The 18,192-nt window shown below is 35.8% G+C and overlaps 1 protein-coding gene across 4 annotated transcripts in view; it reads left to right on the top strand.

Annotated features, from left to right (window-relative positions):
- The window catches only part of DDC (dopa decarboxylase), a 65,390-nt gene that overhangs the window by 24,328 nt on the left and 22,870 nt on the right, over positions 1 to 18,192 (top strand). For 3 of the 4 annotated variants that reach the window (XM_026841558.1, XM_026841556.1, XM_026841557.1), the window contains exons 7-10: positions 5,855 to 5,921; positions 7,839 to 7,933; positions 9,800 to 9,867; positions 14,475 to 14,551. In XM_026841558.1, coding sequence (XP_026697359.1) covers positions 5,855 to 5,921; positions 7,839 to 7,933; positions 9,800 to 9,867; positions 14,475 to 14,551 — 307 coding nt within the window. Of the gene's footprint in view, positions 1 to 5,854; positions 5,922 to 7,838; positions 7,934 to 9,799; positions 9,868 to 11,781; positions 14,446 to 14,474; positions 14,552 to 18,192 lie in introns of those variants that run through there. The other variant, XM_026841559.1, reaches the window with a different exon arrangement.

The following is an 18,192-nucleotide window of genomic DNA, read 5'->3' as shown; positions in this document are numbered from 1 at the left end:
GAAATTCTGCCTGAAGATACTTGCAACAGCAGAGAGATCATTCCTAATGTCCTAATGAAGACATCTTGGATTTATCCAAGCTGATGCAGTCTCCCTTATTAGAAAAAAAAAAAAAAAAGTTTTGTAGGGCATTATAAAGAAAATACAAGCAAATTACAATGCCTTATAGGCATCATTCTCCTCTTATATTTAATGAATAAATGATGAATCATTATACTGAAGTTGATAGAAGTGCTTTGCTTGTAGAGGTGAGTGGAGAATCACGTGTGTTTGCTTGATGTGAAACAGGTTCTCTCATTACGGCAATCTGGTAATTATAGGATTGGCTTTCACATACATAGGATTTGGCAGTCAGCCTCTTTTTTGGGAGAGGCACTGTCTTTAAAACACATCATTGAATTCCTATCCACCATCAATATTTTGATTACTAGAACTAGTAATGGGTATATAATTTTGTTCAGTGAAGACTCACCAATTAGTGTACTCAGACCTCTACCTTTGTTTCCTTTTTTTATTTCTGAATTCAGACTTGTGTTAATTTCTCTTTCAAAATACTTCTTCAGAAATTGAAACAATTTCATACAGTAAAGCAAGCAGACTGTGCAAACAATGCACTTAACTGTGTCAAGTGTTGAGGCACTAAAGTTGCCACCATTTACTGAGGACTAATTTCCAAGTATGGTTGATATGCAGCCCTTCATCTGGTCACTGGTTAAGGGGGAGTTTTAAAGCATGTGCTGAAGTCATGTCCATTTTATTAATTATAAACACTAACCAGTGGTTAAGCACACGCATAAATGCCTTTCTCAGTTGAGCCCTATTCTCCCAGTTCAATGCAGGCCTCTGCGTTGGATGAATGTTGACCAGGGTCCACTGCATTCAAGCCTAGTTGACCTGAATGTCAATGGCCTGTGAGCTTTACGCTGTCTTTCATAAATCAACACTGATATATTGCAGCTGGCATATATATAGTACAATATACTTCAACAACCTCATCCAGTATAAAGCTGCTATGAGATGATCACCTTGCTGCTGAACAAAGGCCCAGTGTGAAATTTCTGTGATTCTAGCTGAAATTGCTCTTCTGAATTATGATCTTCAGGATATTAAGAAGCAGGCTGTTTGTATCTGGACTCACTCAGGAGACAATAAATCAGAATTAGACTGACAGAGGTGCCATCATTTCAGCAGAGTTAACAGATCTTCACCACAGATTTCCATTTGGAAGAAGCATTCTTGAGACATGTACAGATGTCTAGGGTGATGTTTCTTAACCCACAGCTTGTGAATGATTTTGTCAAATACTGAATGGTGGTTTAGTAAACTTACAGTTTTCTTCAAGCCACAGACGTTCTCATGAGTGTAAGCTGGCAAACAACTGAATAGGAGAAAACAAAAAATAAGAGAACTTTGAAATTTCTGCCTCATTTTAGTTAACTGCAAATGAAAAGCTTTGTGGTGAAACTGTGCAAAATGTGTCCACATCTTTTTCAAAAGCTGTGGGAGGTCTTCCAGTTGAAAAGACTGAGAGTCATTGCTCTCAGGCATCATAAAGATTCATGCATGTTTCCTGACATAGCTTTTGATTTCAGTAAAGTAATACATGAGATGACTGATGCAAGCATTTTAGCTGCTTTGTATTCACAACCAGGGCTGAGTCAAATTTGAAGTGCAGAACCTGAAAAGGGTAAGGCCTGCAGGCTATACTGAGCCATCAGTCCCATTTCTGTGATGCAGTCTGATCCCCACCCTTAGCACAAATGTGATTTTGCTGGTGTTACACAGGTTACAAATTGAGTTAGATTCATTGTGTAGTACTGAGGCGAGGTAATGAAAGTCCTGACAAGAACAGATGCTGTCACTTTAAGTGGTTTCTGAGAATTGAAACAAGTAGCTTTGAGGCTTAGACCTGCAGAGAGGACAACAAAATTATTTTAGAAACTGAGATATACTTTAGAGAATAAACCAGAATTTAAATAACTAAGCATATGTTTGATCTCATATAATCTCTCATTGAAGCAACATACTCCTTATCCTGATTAGGAGAATAACTGCAGTACAACACTAGTGACAATAATGTGTAACTTTCCATTGTGAAATATACATTATTATTTTAATTGCTGGACTAGCCAAGATAATTTCACACTAATCTTGTCAGAAAGTTCATACTATATTATCATAAAATATGTGTATAAAAGCAGAGCTAAGTCTATAGTGCACTCTTTATTTGGGTATTTTCCAAACCAGTGGGTTAAATCCTATTCTTTATGTATATATAAAAAAATATAATTTTCATCATGGTATCCTCCATTTCTTGTGACTCAATTTGTAGATCTGTAGTTGAGCCAAAGATGAAATGCAGGTTTCTTCTGACTAAGGGAACATGTTAGGTAGACAATAATGTGATAAATATATTTTCACTGCATACATGCATGCCCTCTTAGTAAAAAAAGGGAGCAAACTTATTCCTTTTTACAAAAATATCCTGCAGTCTTTTTAAAGCAACCTCCCTCTAAGGATGATTGAACTTCTGGAGAAGTTATAAACATACATCAAGGCACTGTAATTATTCTGTTATCATGTGTCTCAGGAATATGGGAGGACCCAGTATAGGTAAAGATTAGATTATTTTGAGGGAAAGATGTGTTAGTAGCAAAATTTTATTAGCTATATATTCAGTTTACTTCTCATTTTCAGAACTGTATTGGTTTCAAACTCTGGTTCTTTGTAGCTTGATATAGAAAAAATACTGAATTGTCCCTTTCTTATGTTAATAACTTTTCCCATAGCCAATATTTTTTATTGGTGTAATGAAACATGATTATAGTTGTTAAGATTCTGTAATTATGAAGTGGGGGGAACATGTCCGCTGTCAGGGATAAAATGTTTTCATAGTTTTATATGATTACTTTTAATGAGGTCTGTCCTATGCAGGGGCAGGATATGAATTCCTCTTGAAGTGTACATAACTTTATATGAGTTGAGTACTGAGTACTTTCCATTAAACAGAAACATTCATCTCCATACAGCAATTTAAAATATCTGTGAGGTATATGGTATAATATAGATGCAGCAATGTTAAAAAGTATACTTAAAAGAGGTTTTTCCTCTCTAGGAATAGATTATTGACTTAGTTCAATATTCTTGGGATGTAACATTTTAAATTTCTTGCTTTTTGAATACATATCCACCTGCCCTTTTTACTGGAAGTTTATGTTACTGTGTGATTTCCTAGAAATTTTTAAAAATCTAGTTTAACAAGTAGTAAAACAACCATCTCTCACTTTGCGTGAATTCTCTGAAAACCTCGAACTTGCAAATGAAAATCCCATCACATTTATCCAACTCTTATAATCAGATTTTTTTTCAAAAAAAATGCTAGGTCTTTCTAGTGTGCTGTTGCCACTTTATTTCATAGAATGAAAAGAAGAAAACAAAAAAGCTTGATGGGAAATGTGAAAAGCAAAAATAAAGAAACATGTTAAAAATGTATGAGAGGTTATTGGGAGGGCTAGATAGGGAACCACCGGATGTAAAAGCAAGTCTTAGTTCTGAGATGTGTACAGGACCTGCTTCAAGATGTGTCTGTAGATGTTTTGTAACAGTTTCCAGTCTCCAATAGCTGATAGAAATGAAAAAGTCAACCAAATCTCTAGCCTGAAAGTGGGTGACAATTTATGAATGAGGATGAGTGTTCGAGGGGACAAATAAAAGGGTAAAATATTAGTCGCTATCAAGCAGTCTGTTTAATTTGAGCAGAAAAGCTTAGTGGAAATGTGTATCACTTTTTGAAACAGAAGGGAAAAAGGCCATCCTGAAAAAGCTGGCATTGTTTAACTTTTGAGTAATGGGAACTCCTAGAATTAATGAGATATCAGTGAAATGCAAGAGACAGCATGTGAATGTCCAGCCTGGAAGAACAGAAAAGAGCTTACACTTTTAAGTGAAACATGATCTTAGGCTAAAACAGATTATAGGAATTTGGCAAACAATTTGCTACTGGCATAGTGAACATGAAAATATTCTTCTCACAAGTAGAAATCTTATTGTGTTAGAGAGAGACTAAAAGCTGAAAGCAGATAAGGCCACATCAGGTAACGTAAATGTGAGCAAAATCCTTTGCTACAGAAGTGCTTACGCACATCACAATGACCATAACGGAACAGGCCAGGAGTCCACCCCGTCCCACACATTCAAGCCACCAGCTGCACCTCCCAGCTGGGCACCAGCAACATGGCCCATCCTGCAGCAGCTCTGCAACTAAGGCAGCAGTGGCAGCAATGCATGCTGCTCTTCAGTGAGGACATTCTCTAGTATATCAGGAAGACCTACTGTACTGTACAAACTAAGCAGACGCTTAAGAAATAGAAGACACTACTTGCCGTGTTGGATGAGCCAGAGAAGTCCAATGCAGAGAAGGAACCACTGGAAATATTTCCTGATACATGGAAATACTCCTGCTACAAGGGAGAGCAGTGAACCCAAAGGCTCTGAAGCTGTGAGATAAAAATGCACTGTTTGGAGTTCTAATGGATAAGTGTATCTGTGTTTTGCCATGACAGTACATTTGCTTTTTGAAAGGTCTAGTGGATGAACAAGTATTGTCTCGGTGTTCCTTTGTCTTACAGATCTTGTCATGAATTCTTGGAGGGATGTGTACACACACTCCCCACCCAGAAAAATGTGGCTAGTTGCAGATATATAGGGAAAACCAGTGAAATCAAGAGGTAGTGCATTGACAGTGTACTTGGCAGAAAAAAGTAACCAGAAGTACAATAATAGAAATCCAAAATTCTGGATTTGATATATTTACAGTGATCTCCTGGATGTACTATAGTTTGTGTGTGACCTTGGATAAATGTCCTGATTCCTTTGTACTTCAATACTCTAACTAAAACCCAGCATATTTCATTTGCCTATTTAAAATGTAGAGTGTCTTTTATTATATAAAAATCCAGTACAAGGCAAAAACCAGATCTAGCCTTTATTAGTGCTTACAAAAATGAGACAAGATGCTTAAAACATAAGGGTAGCAATGAAAAATAAAGTAATGGCAGTTTATATGCATTTGGTATTTGGGTTTTTTGGATGTAAGTCTACCTGCATATTCCCAGTAAGTTACTGTAGCTTATTTTCACCTGTTATATTGTTTTTCTACTGTAAAGCTTCTGCATCTTTGTTGTCTGTGCTTTTGGCCCACTGGTCATGTAGCAGCTTACATTAAATGAGACATTCACAGAATGAAGGAAGAATGTTCCAGTGTTTTAGAATGAATTTGGAAAAAAATCTTGAAAACCTAATGGTGAACATATGCTAGTAGTGAACAGGTTCCAGGCTGCAGATCCATTGAACTCAAATCAGTTAAAAGTCCCTGTTACAGAGCTGTGGCTCTTTAATTCAGGCAATAACATTTTATGATCCATTCTGTCAACAAGAATTCCAACACCTTTAAGTTGCTCAAGTTCAGAGCTTGCTTATATACCACAAACTGCAAATCATTTTGATGATAATTGCATATGTGAGGTTAGTATTGGGTCACATGATAAGCATGTGGAACACATAGAAAAGGTATAAAATATAGCATTAATATAATGCTGTGACTATATTGTATTACTTACCAGTCAATTTTATATTAACATTTGATTTTATGTATCTGTCCTAATGGACACTTACGGTAGAAAAAAAAATTAGATTCTCAGAAGTTCCACTGATGAATGGCTATAAAATTAATTTATTTTGCCCTATATAATCTATTCTCTCTGTTTATTGTTGACTTTGCAGGCAAGTTCTTTCATTTGATAATTTTCTTTGTTGTAACACATTTTTTTTTGCCTTCGTTTCTTTGCCTCTGCAGTTCTGTGCAACACTTGGAACCACACCTTGCTGCTCCTTTGACAAACTGTTAGAACTGGGTCCTATCTGTAAGTCTTTGCTGCTACTTTCTAAAATGACAGATACCAGTTTAAGCCACACTGTGTCTTTTCCAGGGTATTGTGCAACGTCAGTGTCCAAATTCAATAAGACTACTTATAGATGAGACCTTCAGTTACAGTTTTCTTTCTAATATTAGGTCAAGCAGCAAGCTTGCATTCTCAAACAGCTAAAGGTACAGAGGACATTGCCTCAAGGGTGTTTTTGTTGGGGGGTGGGGGTGTATTTTGGAACACTCAGTTAAAAATTACTATAAATGCTTCTGTTTGTAACATTTTTCTTCAAGCCCCTTTTCCTGCAAGTGCATCTAGAGAAATGATGAATATTAGGGAAAAGCTGAACTCTAATTCCTCTCTGCACAAAGTGTTTTGTTTTTGTCTGGTTCTAACTCTATAAAAAGCAGGGAAATATGAACTAAAAATCTACATGTATTCTCCTTAGTCCTTCCTCTCCGTTTCCTGATTTTCTTCCTCTTGCAAGAAAGAAAAAATGCCAGGGTGTTTAATGCAGTAACCGAGTCATGGACTCTTCAGAAGTCTGTTGTGTCAAGCTTTGATCTGCAGCAAGGCTTGGTCAAAAGCACGCACTTGCTGGCTGATGAAAATGCAAGACCCCTCCAAGACTCAGTTTCTCCCAATCCTCCTTTCTAAGAAGGTTTCATGTAGTCTGTTTAGCAGCTAGAGATTATTTTCCTGTTCAGGTTATTCCTATAGACCTGACCTAATAAAATGGTGACACCAATAGTTATAGGTATAACTACTAATCATGTGTGTTTGACCAGTTGCTCTCAAAGATTTCCTGCTTGTGCAGCAGAGACCAGAACGATTGCATGCTATTCAAATCATGTCTCATGCTAGCTTTTGTGTGTGCAGGTGAATTTTCTTCTTAATATACATGAGCAGGAGTCCTATAAAATAAAGGCAGTGTCTCAGACCAAGTATATTTAAAAATAATCAGTTGAACTTTGAACATGTTTTCAAATAAACCTAAGTCGTGGATGCTATGAATAATATTTTATTAGCTTTTTCCAGACATTTATGCAAAAAGAAAATGTAGTTCACAAGAATGCAAATTCCATCATGAACTTGGTGCCCAAGTGCAGATCCAAAATGATATACCTCTGTATATAGAAATACCCATGAGAATTATTTGGTGACCAGGGTAAAGAAGTAATGTGGGCTTCAGTCATCAACTCATAGTCCAGAATTGTTACCGTGCATTAATATGTGATGAATAGCAGAGTTGTGAATACTGATTTACAGAGAATACATGAAAGGTTCATATGCTAAAATATTTCTGCAGAAACCATTCAGTGACTAATCAAAACTAGCACTTTCTTAACCTTTCAGTGTGTAAGTGCACTTATGCATAAGTGCTTAAGTGTCTCAGTCCTTGAAATAGTTTGCTGCACATAGTTCAAAAGCATGCGCATGCACATGTATCAGTATGTAAAAAATACTGTTTAGAAATGTGTGTTTGTGATTCATGAGTTAGAAGTGGGGAGCACAGCTATAACTCAAGCTCCTCTTGCTAAAGTAGATAGTTTTACTACTGTAAAAATGATAACTACATCTCTAGATTCATCTTTTTAAAGTGTAATTTCTCATAGTTCTTAAAATAATTTAATATTTTGCTTAATATTAATAAGATTGACCTAGACATGTAAGGACTCTGTTCCAGTAGAAGTGGTGAGGAGGAAAAATATGTATATGTTATTTATACATCTTTATGTATTAATGGAAACCCGGATGGTAGAAACATTTAATCTCTTAAATTTAATTTTAAATTGGGAAAACAATAACATCAAAGAAAAATCTCTCAGGCACTTGGTTTCATGCAAATTAATAGGACTTTTTAGTCTGCTGTTTTATTTATTTCATCTTCAATTACTTTTTTTTTTTTTTTAGGTAATAAGGAAAATATCTGGATGCATATTGATGCAGCCTATGCTGGGAGTGCATTCATCTGCCCTGAATTCAGGCATCTGTTAAACGGAGTGGAGGTGAATGAAGTGTTTCTTTTCTAGCAGCCTGCTAAAAACTTGCTCTTTCATAGAATTTTTGTCTTTCTTATGTATCCAACATTAACGACTGTTCTAGAATCTCTGAGTATGCTGCACTTCAGTTTGCACTAGAAATCCCTGTATATTCTATTACATTACTTATGTTTATATAATTTTAATGGATTTATTCCGGGAATATGCAAGTTACCACAGTATGTTAAAGTTTATCATTCAGAATAGCAAGTAGTAGTGAATCAACAAAGTATCTTACAAAATAGAAAAGAGGAACATTTTCCCAAATATCCAAAAAGGCATGTTTATAACACCCCAATTCTACATTGCACAAAAAGAAAAAGAAAATAAGTTCAACAAATTAATGAGCTCATTATGTCTGATTTTTTGCTTACATCCTGAAAGTCATACAGGATACAGCCAGTAGCTGTATCTCAAACAGACAGGGTTTAATAACCAAGTAAGCTAAATTAAATATTCCCCCAACAGCACTCCTGTTCCTTTTCCCCCCTCCCTCACTGAGCTACTTGGCATTCAGTTGCTTAGATAAGAATACTTCAATTTCCTGCTGCTCCCCTCAGACAGTCTGATAAGTCCTTGTCTTCCACATCTGTGCAGAAAATATTACTGTTTGGTAAAGCCAGAAGTTTAAACATAGCACTGATAGGTAGTGACTAATGAAGAAGAGGAGGGAAAACCCCCTCACAAATAAAGCATTTCTTTCTGTCTCTTTTTTTTATCAGCACATGAAGCTTGTTGTAATTTCCTGTAGGGGAATATTTTTTAAATTATTGTTATTGGTTCCTGAAGGAAATGAAACAGCATCCCTTGTCTGGGCCAGCATTTGTCATAAGAGTAAATATTTAACAACCATGAACAGGTTTCCTACCTTACATAGTACAGGAAGATAGCTAGATAGATGTATAGATACATAGATGACAGACAGACAGACAGATAATCTTCTCTTATGAGAGAAATCATTAATTGTTTACAAGTGACAGGGAAGGTTATGAGAAGCAAATGAGAACAGAAAAGTGCTATATGGAGTAGTCAGACCCTGGTGCTGCCAGGCTCTCATCTCTCTTTTTTAAGGCTGATGGCTTCTGCCTTTGTTAAAACACAAACCATGGATGAAGCCTTCCCCACATGATGTCTGTCTTACCTACCTGGGTTTCCTCTGATGCCACGCTTAAACATATGTCAAGTAAAACAGGCCTGTTACATGATTTATATAAACATGTATTGTGAATGCTTATTCTGTGTTGGTTTTTCTTTTGACTTAGATGAAAAAATTACTTCTACTGAAAGAAAATGCCCTGGCAGTAAAAAAAAAAAAAAAAAGGCATTTCCTGGTCGGTTGTAATTTTATGAATGAATGTCATAAGCAGATTCTGAACTAATATTATTTGTCTCTATGTATGAATTTTCTGTGTATATGTTTAACATTCTTGGAAATAGTAAGCTTAGTGATTTTTTATTGGAAATTGGGATATGAATCACAGTGGATGTTCCTAAGTATGCAGATTTTTTTTAGTTTACAGTGACATACATACTTTTCCATAACATATGTATCTAAAAATAATAATGGTTAGCAAATGCTCAAAATGTTGGTAATACCAATAGCCTAGCTGCACATCTAACCTGAATTCCATCCCCAAAATAAATTTAACTACAAAAGATTTAACTACAGTAGTTATTAAGTAAAATGACATCAGCATGAACATTATCTAGAAAGACCCAATTCAGGAATTCATTCATAGTTAAGATATACTCAGACAATTTGACAAAGTTGTATCATTAGGACGTGGATCCTTTTCTCTTTCATAATTCTTTTCTTTATTGATCCATTCTCAGTTTGCAGATTCATTTAACTTTAATCCTCACAAATGGCTACTCGTGAATTTTGACTGCTCTGCTATGTGGTAAGTATTACAGTACAAGGAAACATTATAAGAGATAAAAAATAATGTGTTAAATTAGTTTGCCTTTCTATCAGTAGACATTTATTTGCATTTCTCTATTGAAATGAGGAGTTCTGGATAGCTTTAACTCTTGTAAATTATTTACAAAATTCAGTCTTCCATTTAATCCAAATTTCAAGCAAGTAAAATTTAGAAATAGGCCTGATCTCTGCATTATGTTCCAGAGAGAGAGAGATATCCCCAAAAGTCTGCAGATTCATATTTACTCCATTTTGGGACTGTTTAAAACATAAATGAAAACGCTTCATTTACGGATGTTAATGCAATGAACAGCATGCTAAACAGAGCTTTTTCTTCTTTTCCATAAATTTTATTTTTGCTTGAGCCTTGACTCTTTCAAAAGCCGTTCCAAAAATGCTTGGGATTTGGCTGATGAAAAGCATCTGATTTCAAAAAGGACTATTTATGCAATTTTGTACTGATTTTCAATTTCCCAGGTGACAGCAGAGACGGCATTTTGATATAAAAAGATACCAAAGTAGAAACCTGTAGACATAATTTGAAACAAAGCAAAGTATCATAGCACTAATACTAGCAGTAATAACAACATCCCATAATAGATGATATATTGTGTCCCAGCCTGGAATTTCCAGATCCTAGTGTCTACCAGCATCACGACTAATGATACTTATTAGCAAAACAGCTATTCAGTAAATGCAGACTATTTACCAAAATAAACAAAACATTTCAGTTAGAATAAAATTTGCAAAAATTAAAAAAGAAGGAAAAACTGAATAATAAAAAGAAGACTCCAAAACATCATCCAGAAAAAAGTCACCTTATTTAAAAGAATAAATGTGAGACAGTGATCACTCAGTTACCTTCTGCTCTCTTAATATCCTCAGCAAAGTTGACTTTTCCACAAATATGTAGGTTATGCAGATAATGCATTACATTTTTTACTTTAATAGTTTTCCTGATGTATGCACTTGAAATATACCAAGCCATTATGTTTTTTATTTCCTTTCCTTAGAGTAAATGGCTTCCATTTTGGTCTGATTCATCAGTAGTGCCAGTGATTAATCCAAGACTCCAGTTCATAAGTACCTCGTAACTAGTTGTGTGTCTCTGTATATGAAAACGGGAAGACAATGAAATGCCTTTGCTAGTTTCTCCCATCTTCTCATCACGCAAAGACGTTGTTAACAAAGTCGTCACTCAGAAATGAGACAGTACACCATCATTCTCTTTAATCTTTGTAGGACAGTTAGGGGCCAGAGTCTACTCCCTACCAGTTTAATTTCTCATTAATTCTGCTTTCCCTGAAAACCCTGTGGAACTATGTTAAAAGTGTTTTACTTGGCTTTCCAGGAAAACAAGGTATATATTATACAATCACACTGTCAGTTTATGTTCCCATCTTGGTTGATTTTTGCTTCTTCCTATCAAAGCTTAGACTTTAGATTTAGGAAACTATTCTTTTCCATTTTTTTTTTTTTTTTTTTTTTTTTTTTAGATAAGTTATTTCATAAAATGCTTGCTTGTTTTCATAGGTAGGGAGATTCCATTATAAGGAATCTCAAGAGACCTTGCCACATGTCTCCTTACCCAAAGTGAAAGCTTCAAAATTATAGCTGTTCAGGCTTCATTTCAGCAAGGTGTTGATGTATAGGTGTTATCCACTTAATAACAAAGGAAGTATATATTGAAACTCTGACATGAAGCCAAATCCATCATCCAACTACTTCTAAGGCCCATGTTCAAAATTCACCTCTCTTACCAACTGTAACACTGCCTGATAAGGTGAAATGTAATAAAGGATGAAGGAACCTGGTGAGAAAAAGTAACAGTGGAGGATACGTAGTCCTCCTGAGATTAATGGGAAGTATTAACCATGATATTGTAATATTACAGAAAGAGTTGAATAAACAGTGAACAGCATTTCAGAATCAAATTAAGGTGAGTTCCATTGACAGCCTTCCCAGCACTTTTCCCAGTAAACACTCCCATTTCTTTTCCCTACGAGTTGATTAAGATAATCTAGCCATTAGATCTGTAATGTAATTATTTAACTACTCAGTGCAATATGTAGTAGTGATGTCATTTGGGATTTGGAGGCAATTTTCATTATAAAACTTTTGTAAAATATTCTCAGACTACTTGATGTACAGAAAAGAGCAGTGAATTTCCTATAAAAAGGAATTTAATGTAGCCACTCCAAGATGGGTATATTTTCCATATTCAAATGTTAGGGTCCTTTAGAGACTTTGCCTTGAAACTACCAGTCAGTTTTGTGTGACTTGTTTAATTGGTTTCCTGGAGTACTATAAAATAGGAAGAAGTATCTTCTTTCAGAGAGAGTGAAAATAATAATCTTGCAAAGTCTTGGTATTTTTGCTTTTCTATTACTCTTTTCAGGGTTTAAGTGTTAACATTTTGTTGGGAAGACTGTTTTAGTATTTGTAAGGAAGGTGACTACAGGAAATGCTTATCTGTAAACAGAAGTGAAATTTTCCTGCTGGTTTATAATATAAAGTCAACTTTTTGGTTATTTTATCTGCCATTTAAAATAGACAGAATAGAGTGAGGGTGTTAAATGCTGCAGATGTGCAATCCAAGTAAATCACTTTTCACAGATTTTCACTACTTTATTCATCAGGAGTTTTGTTGCACATTTTGTATTATGAGTACTTAATATGTGAATCTGTGCCACTCAAGCTAGATTTTAGTAGGTCTATTAGGATAAAATCAAGCCTTAAAAAAATTCTAGTTTATCAGTGACATTATTGAACTATATATTCACAATCCTTCAGTCAACCAGGGGTATTTGCCAAGAAAGTCAAAACCACTACTTCTCCATTACCAGACTTACTGCAAAGAAGTTTAAATACACAGGATGAAATCTAGACATGGTGTATAGAGGTGCAACTCAACTAGTTCATATACATTGATGTCCAGGCTCTGGATTTTTTAAAAATAATCTTTTTAGACAGTTTTTCATGGTTGCCAGATTAAGGTCTGTGAAGTCCCCAAATGGAACAGACACCATCTTTTAAAAATGCAAGTAACAGCACCAAGGAAGTACAAGATGACAGCATTTTTATGTCTTCTAAGCTAGATGTTTCTGCAGAATACTTGTCTGTTCCATTGTTTAGCACAGCATATTGCAGGAGAAAAAATGAAGCTCTCGCAAGACAACTAATGTTATTGCATGTAACTTGGGTTAGTTGCATACAGAATGAGCTACTGAAACATGAATCTATCAAAGTAATCAAACATATTAAATAAGCTACAATAGAACAACTTAGAGTTTGCTAAAAATACTTACCCTAATTAAACCTGCTTTCAGTTAATAGGTTCTTCCTTCTGTCCATAGGACATTTCCATCACACAAACAGGTTCTTAATTGTTTTTATTGAGAGCACTCTGAATATCTTACTATTTTTCATGTGCATCAGATTCTTTATCTTCAGCTTTGTACTTCCATACCTGAAGGCAAGTACTTAACTGCTAATCTTGGTACTTCCCTGACCATTAGTGAGAGGAAGGCTTTTTATTTGTTTGACTAAGGTGCTTTATGAGCACAGCTTAGATGTGGATGAGAGTGGGAATATGTACTGGTCTGTGCATTTATACATACACACTGAAATATTGGAAATTAGATTTTTACTTAGAAATTTATAATTTTACATTAAAACCCAGAAAGAAAACAGATGCACAGAAAATCATAAAAGGTTTAGAGTTTTGTCATTTGTAGTGTCCCTGTGGTGACATAATTATTGCTTACTTTGTAATATATTTATGGGCCTAATATAATGATGTAGCAGTCTTTCCCTTTTTGATTTCTGGTTTTTTCTTCTGCCTCTATAAACCCCAACATTTGTGGAGGGGAATCAGTCTCACACAGAGTGAAGCATGAACCAGCAAAATCTTGTTATTACCCACTGGCAAAACGTAGTTTATTCTCTGTAAAAGGGGCATATTGGCTTCTGAACGTCAGTCCAGTCACAGCATCCACTAGCTGGCAATACTAAGGTATGCTTCTCAGTTTTGCATTGTGCTGCAGTATGTCTGTCAGTAATTGTATATTGGACCCAGCTAAGGGCAGGGTGGCACAAGAGGGAAACCTGAGTCTGGACCAGGGTGCTCATCTCTACCAGTGGCTGCTGCTGCCACCACTGCAGCATGGAGAGACAGTGGCCAGCATCCATAAGGCCTCACCACTGCTGTGCATGTTGTCTAGGAAGCCACAGCTCTTCCCACACAGCTTTGTACTGCAGTAATTTCAAGGCAACTTCTGTTGACTGCAAACATTAACATTGCTTCAGCTAGTCTCACATTCTGGTGTGAGTGTCTATCACCATAAAAAGATCCTCTGTGTCTGTTTCTTGTCTGTTTTTAAATATGCAGTCGTGCAGTCATGCTGCCCGTTCCTGCTGAGCCTTACACTTAACTACTTGTAAGTACAGTACTGATATGGCTGTGAAAAAGCACTGAAAACGGCACAGGCTGTGCTCAGGAAATACGCCAGTTTAAACACATACAATTTGCCTTCATTTCTTGTGGAAATTTAATCCCTTAAATTTAATTCTTTCTTTTTTATACAGGGTGAAAAAAAGATCAGATTTAACAGGTGCCTTTAAATTAGAACCTCTTTACCTGCAGCATCACCATCAGGAGTCTGGTAATTTTATAAATAAATTAGATTATTATTATTTTGTTTGCACACTGATATCTAATGGAAAAAAGGACTTAAGATGAAAACTAAAATTCTTTAAACTACATAAGTTGTTTAGCAGCCTATTTCCATTTTCAGAGTGCCCTAGGGAGTTAAGCCTATTAAAGTGAAAACACATGTCTAGTGAGATTTTAGTTAGTAAAAAAAGCAATTGAGGGAAAGACATTTTATAAAGCATTACATGAATACTTTTGTATTGGGATTTCCCCAGCTCCAGACTTAGCACTGACTGTAGGAGTGTTGAGAAAATTCTTAATGATCTTCTGGCAGTCAGATAAACATATTATTAGATGCTGTGTATCGAGTCCTTTAACCTGCCTTCCTCAACATACCTTTCTCCAGAATGGTTTCAAGATCTGTGTTGTTTTAGAGTTTCTAAGTCTGAGACCCTTTTTCTTAGCTATTTGTGGAAGGTCTGATTTCAAATTTCCAAAAACCCATACCAGGAGCAAACAGTCCCTGAAACTGCAAAGAAGGGGTGAGCTTTTGTTTGATATCTGTGCTCTATTTTGAATGATAGCTATCTGGGACATTATCCTGTTGCTCTCATGTTCTTGCATTGATTGTAGAGAAGGAGGTAAGTGCAGGCTATCCATCTTGTACAAAATGCTCATGAAAGCTCTTCACAATATGCTCACAAAGAACTTACAAATCTTACGCCCTACACAGAGCTCCTTAATGGATTAGCGCTGCTCCTTGCACATACCTAGCAACTGCAGAGCGGCGCTTGCCATCCAAAAGCCTGTTTTACACATTCAGTTATTAACTGATTAATTGTGAAGAAGGACACAGTAGTGCAGTGTCAACATGTGGTGCAAATTCTCTCATAACTTTCTTAAGAGGGTGAATCACATGTGGATGTTCTTACCGTTTATTTCGTATTTTTCCTGGAACTGCTGGTGCTGATCTGTGTTCAGAAGCGTATCCTGAGTATTTTTATCTTCTCTCCGTTATGGCTTTGAACTCATTGACATTTAAACTAACACCACCCAGAATTCCACCATTCACTAAAAAGCCCTAGGAAAAATGGATTCTTGTGCCTAAATCCTGAACTGGCAGAAATTTTCCATTTTATTCCTTTTCTACATTTCCAAGCAATGTAGATATAGAACAGTGCAATAAACAGGAAAATGCAGCAACTCTGGAGCTGAGGTTCACCCTCCAAAGGGTAGGATTGTTAAGAAAAAGCCTATATACTGCTTTTTTTTTTCTTTTTTAAATGAAAAATGCCAGTTACAGTGAATAAATTTAAGTCACTAGCTTTTACTTTGCATACATGAAAAATATTTCTCTTCAGGAGAAAAAAAGCCAACCTTAACTAAGGGGAAAATATGTTCTCGTGACAACTGACAGTACTGATAGAAAAACCTTAGATCTTCCCCAGGTTAAATAACACCAGAAGGAAATCAAATTTTTCTTAAAACTAGGTGCTTTCAGTGTGGCCACTTAGTTGACCTAAAAACTTCACCTCCTAATTTGGATAATAAGTTGTTCAGCCTTTGTCAGCTGTGATAGCATGTTATGTGATCTGGACAGAATGATTTCAAAGAGATCAGCTGATTACTAGCAGTCCAGTGACAATAAGTTTTTCTATGCTCTATTCTTATTTGATACCAATTTTCAAAAGAGCCGGACAACACTTTTTAAATGCTAATGCCTCTAGTTAAACTGTTAAATTCAATCCACACTTGCGTCTTCAATAAACATAGTCAAATTTGCAAAGGTGCAAATTTGTTGCAGTCCCTAATGATCCCTATGTGATTTATGGGATGTCAGCACTCCTGGAAATATGGCTTGTCTAATGGACAGTCTTATTTTCTGAGTATGTCTCAGGTTTGAAAATTCCCATCATGGTTTACAAGGCAAATGAAAAGCATTTTTGAATTTGCTCATCTCTCACTCAAGAATTTAAATGAGCGGAAAAATATCTCTATCTGTGAGCAATTACTCTTAATAACCACATGGCAATTATGTGTGCCCCCAAGGGGAAAGTATTTATTTTGTCATTAATTATAATTTTATGTGATTTGCATCATGACACCAGGAAGATTATACTAGCTTGCCTGGCAACCCAGGATATAGGTCAAATCCTAATGGCAGTGTTCGAAGAATGCAGCTTTATACTCTATTGTGAATGCCACATATGCTCCCACAATGCAATTCCTCCTGGTTAAATACAGATGTAAGACTAAGGCTTGTAATCAAGGACTAATCATTGATTGCATTCTGCTTCACAGCTTGTGAAAGGCGTTGTTGTGGATCATTAGACATAGCCCCTTACAGGAGCATAGGATTATTTATCTAGCACCAGTTGCTTTACTCTCTTTACTACCAGTCTTGCAGCTATCAAACAAAAATGGCTGCTATAATGCAGAAGAATGTGATTGTTATCATATTGCCTTGTTACTGAACTGAGACAACTATGTTCATTTCCTGAAGTCCAGGAACAGGTTAATGATTATTGGTTGTTGTGTGTTTTTTTTCATCTGGAAAATAATCTAGTAACAGGTTAAAGATCCAAACAGCTATATGTTGCAGGGAGGAAGCACCATGTTTTTTCCTATGCTTTGGCTGCGTAGATAAGAGAACACTGGCAAGAGAGCTTGTAAAACAGGAAATACAGTCTTTTTTAACTGCTAGAAAATGTAAAGGCTGAGAGTTTTGTAAATGACATAGACTGGTCAAATTCAGAAGTTCTATATAGTACCCCGCAGTTCAGAATTCTGGGAGCGCTTAGACAGCGCTTTCCCATGGAATTTAAATACCTATTTTCCTATGAACTCCTATACTCCACTGAAGAGTCATAAAGCAGAATAAAAAAGCTAAGCAGATGCTTCCACATTTACTTAAAGAAGTGCTTTAAATTTTACGTCAGTTTAATTTCTGTCACTGTCTTACTGCAAATAATCTAGTTTTATATTACAGCTTCCTTTACTGAGAAATCAGTTTGATTACCTGATTCAAAGAAAAGGTAGATGCATCTTGACTCTGTGTGCTTATATAAAAGATAACTATTAATGCCCTCTACTTGCCTCCCTGGACTGCTTTGTGGCTTAGTCAGTCTGTGTTTGTAAGGGGCTTTCACTAAATTAAATGAAAAGCCATAAAAAACCACAGAATACTATTCTCCAAGCAGAAAGAGGTCAATTCTGAGTCAAATTTCTAGTCACGTATCAGACATTTTGAAGAATTAGCAACAAATACATGAATGAGCGTAAAAGGTAGGTAGAAGTGGATTATTTTAAAAAGTGTTACCAGTACACTAGGGTAAAGGTGGTGACATTTCACAGCAGAGAATGAGTGTTGAAATGAGTTTGGGGATTCTGCAAAGTGTTTATAACATAATTAATAGTAGCTGGTTTATATACTACTTCTTTTTCTTACAAGAAGAAAAAAAACATCGTATTTAGACCATCATCTACCCAGTATCTGTGGTATAGCAGGAAAATTGTGTTTCTTCTCCTGTAAACTTTAATATGTTAGTGGTATATTCTAAGGAATGAAGCTTATTACAAGCACCTTCATTTAGCATGCTGCTAAGTATCCTACTAGATATTTAGTGGTCCTGTTGACACTGATGATTGCAG

Source organism: Athene cunicularia (assembly GCF_003259725.1).
Source record: "Athene cunicularia isolate RWA chromosome 2 unlocalized genomic scaffold, athCun1 chr2_part1, whole genome shotgun sequence".
Classification (NCBI taxonomy): Eukaryota; Metazoa; Chordata; class Aves; order Strigiformes; family Strigidae; genus Athene; species Athene cunicularia.
The sequence above is the reverse complement of the archived record's forward strand: the minus strand, read 5'-3'. Positions and strand labels throughout refer to the sequence as shown.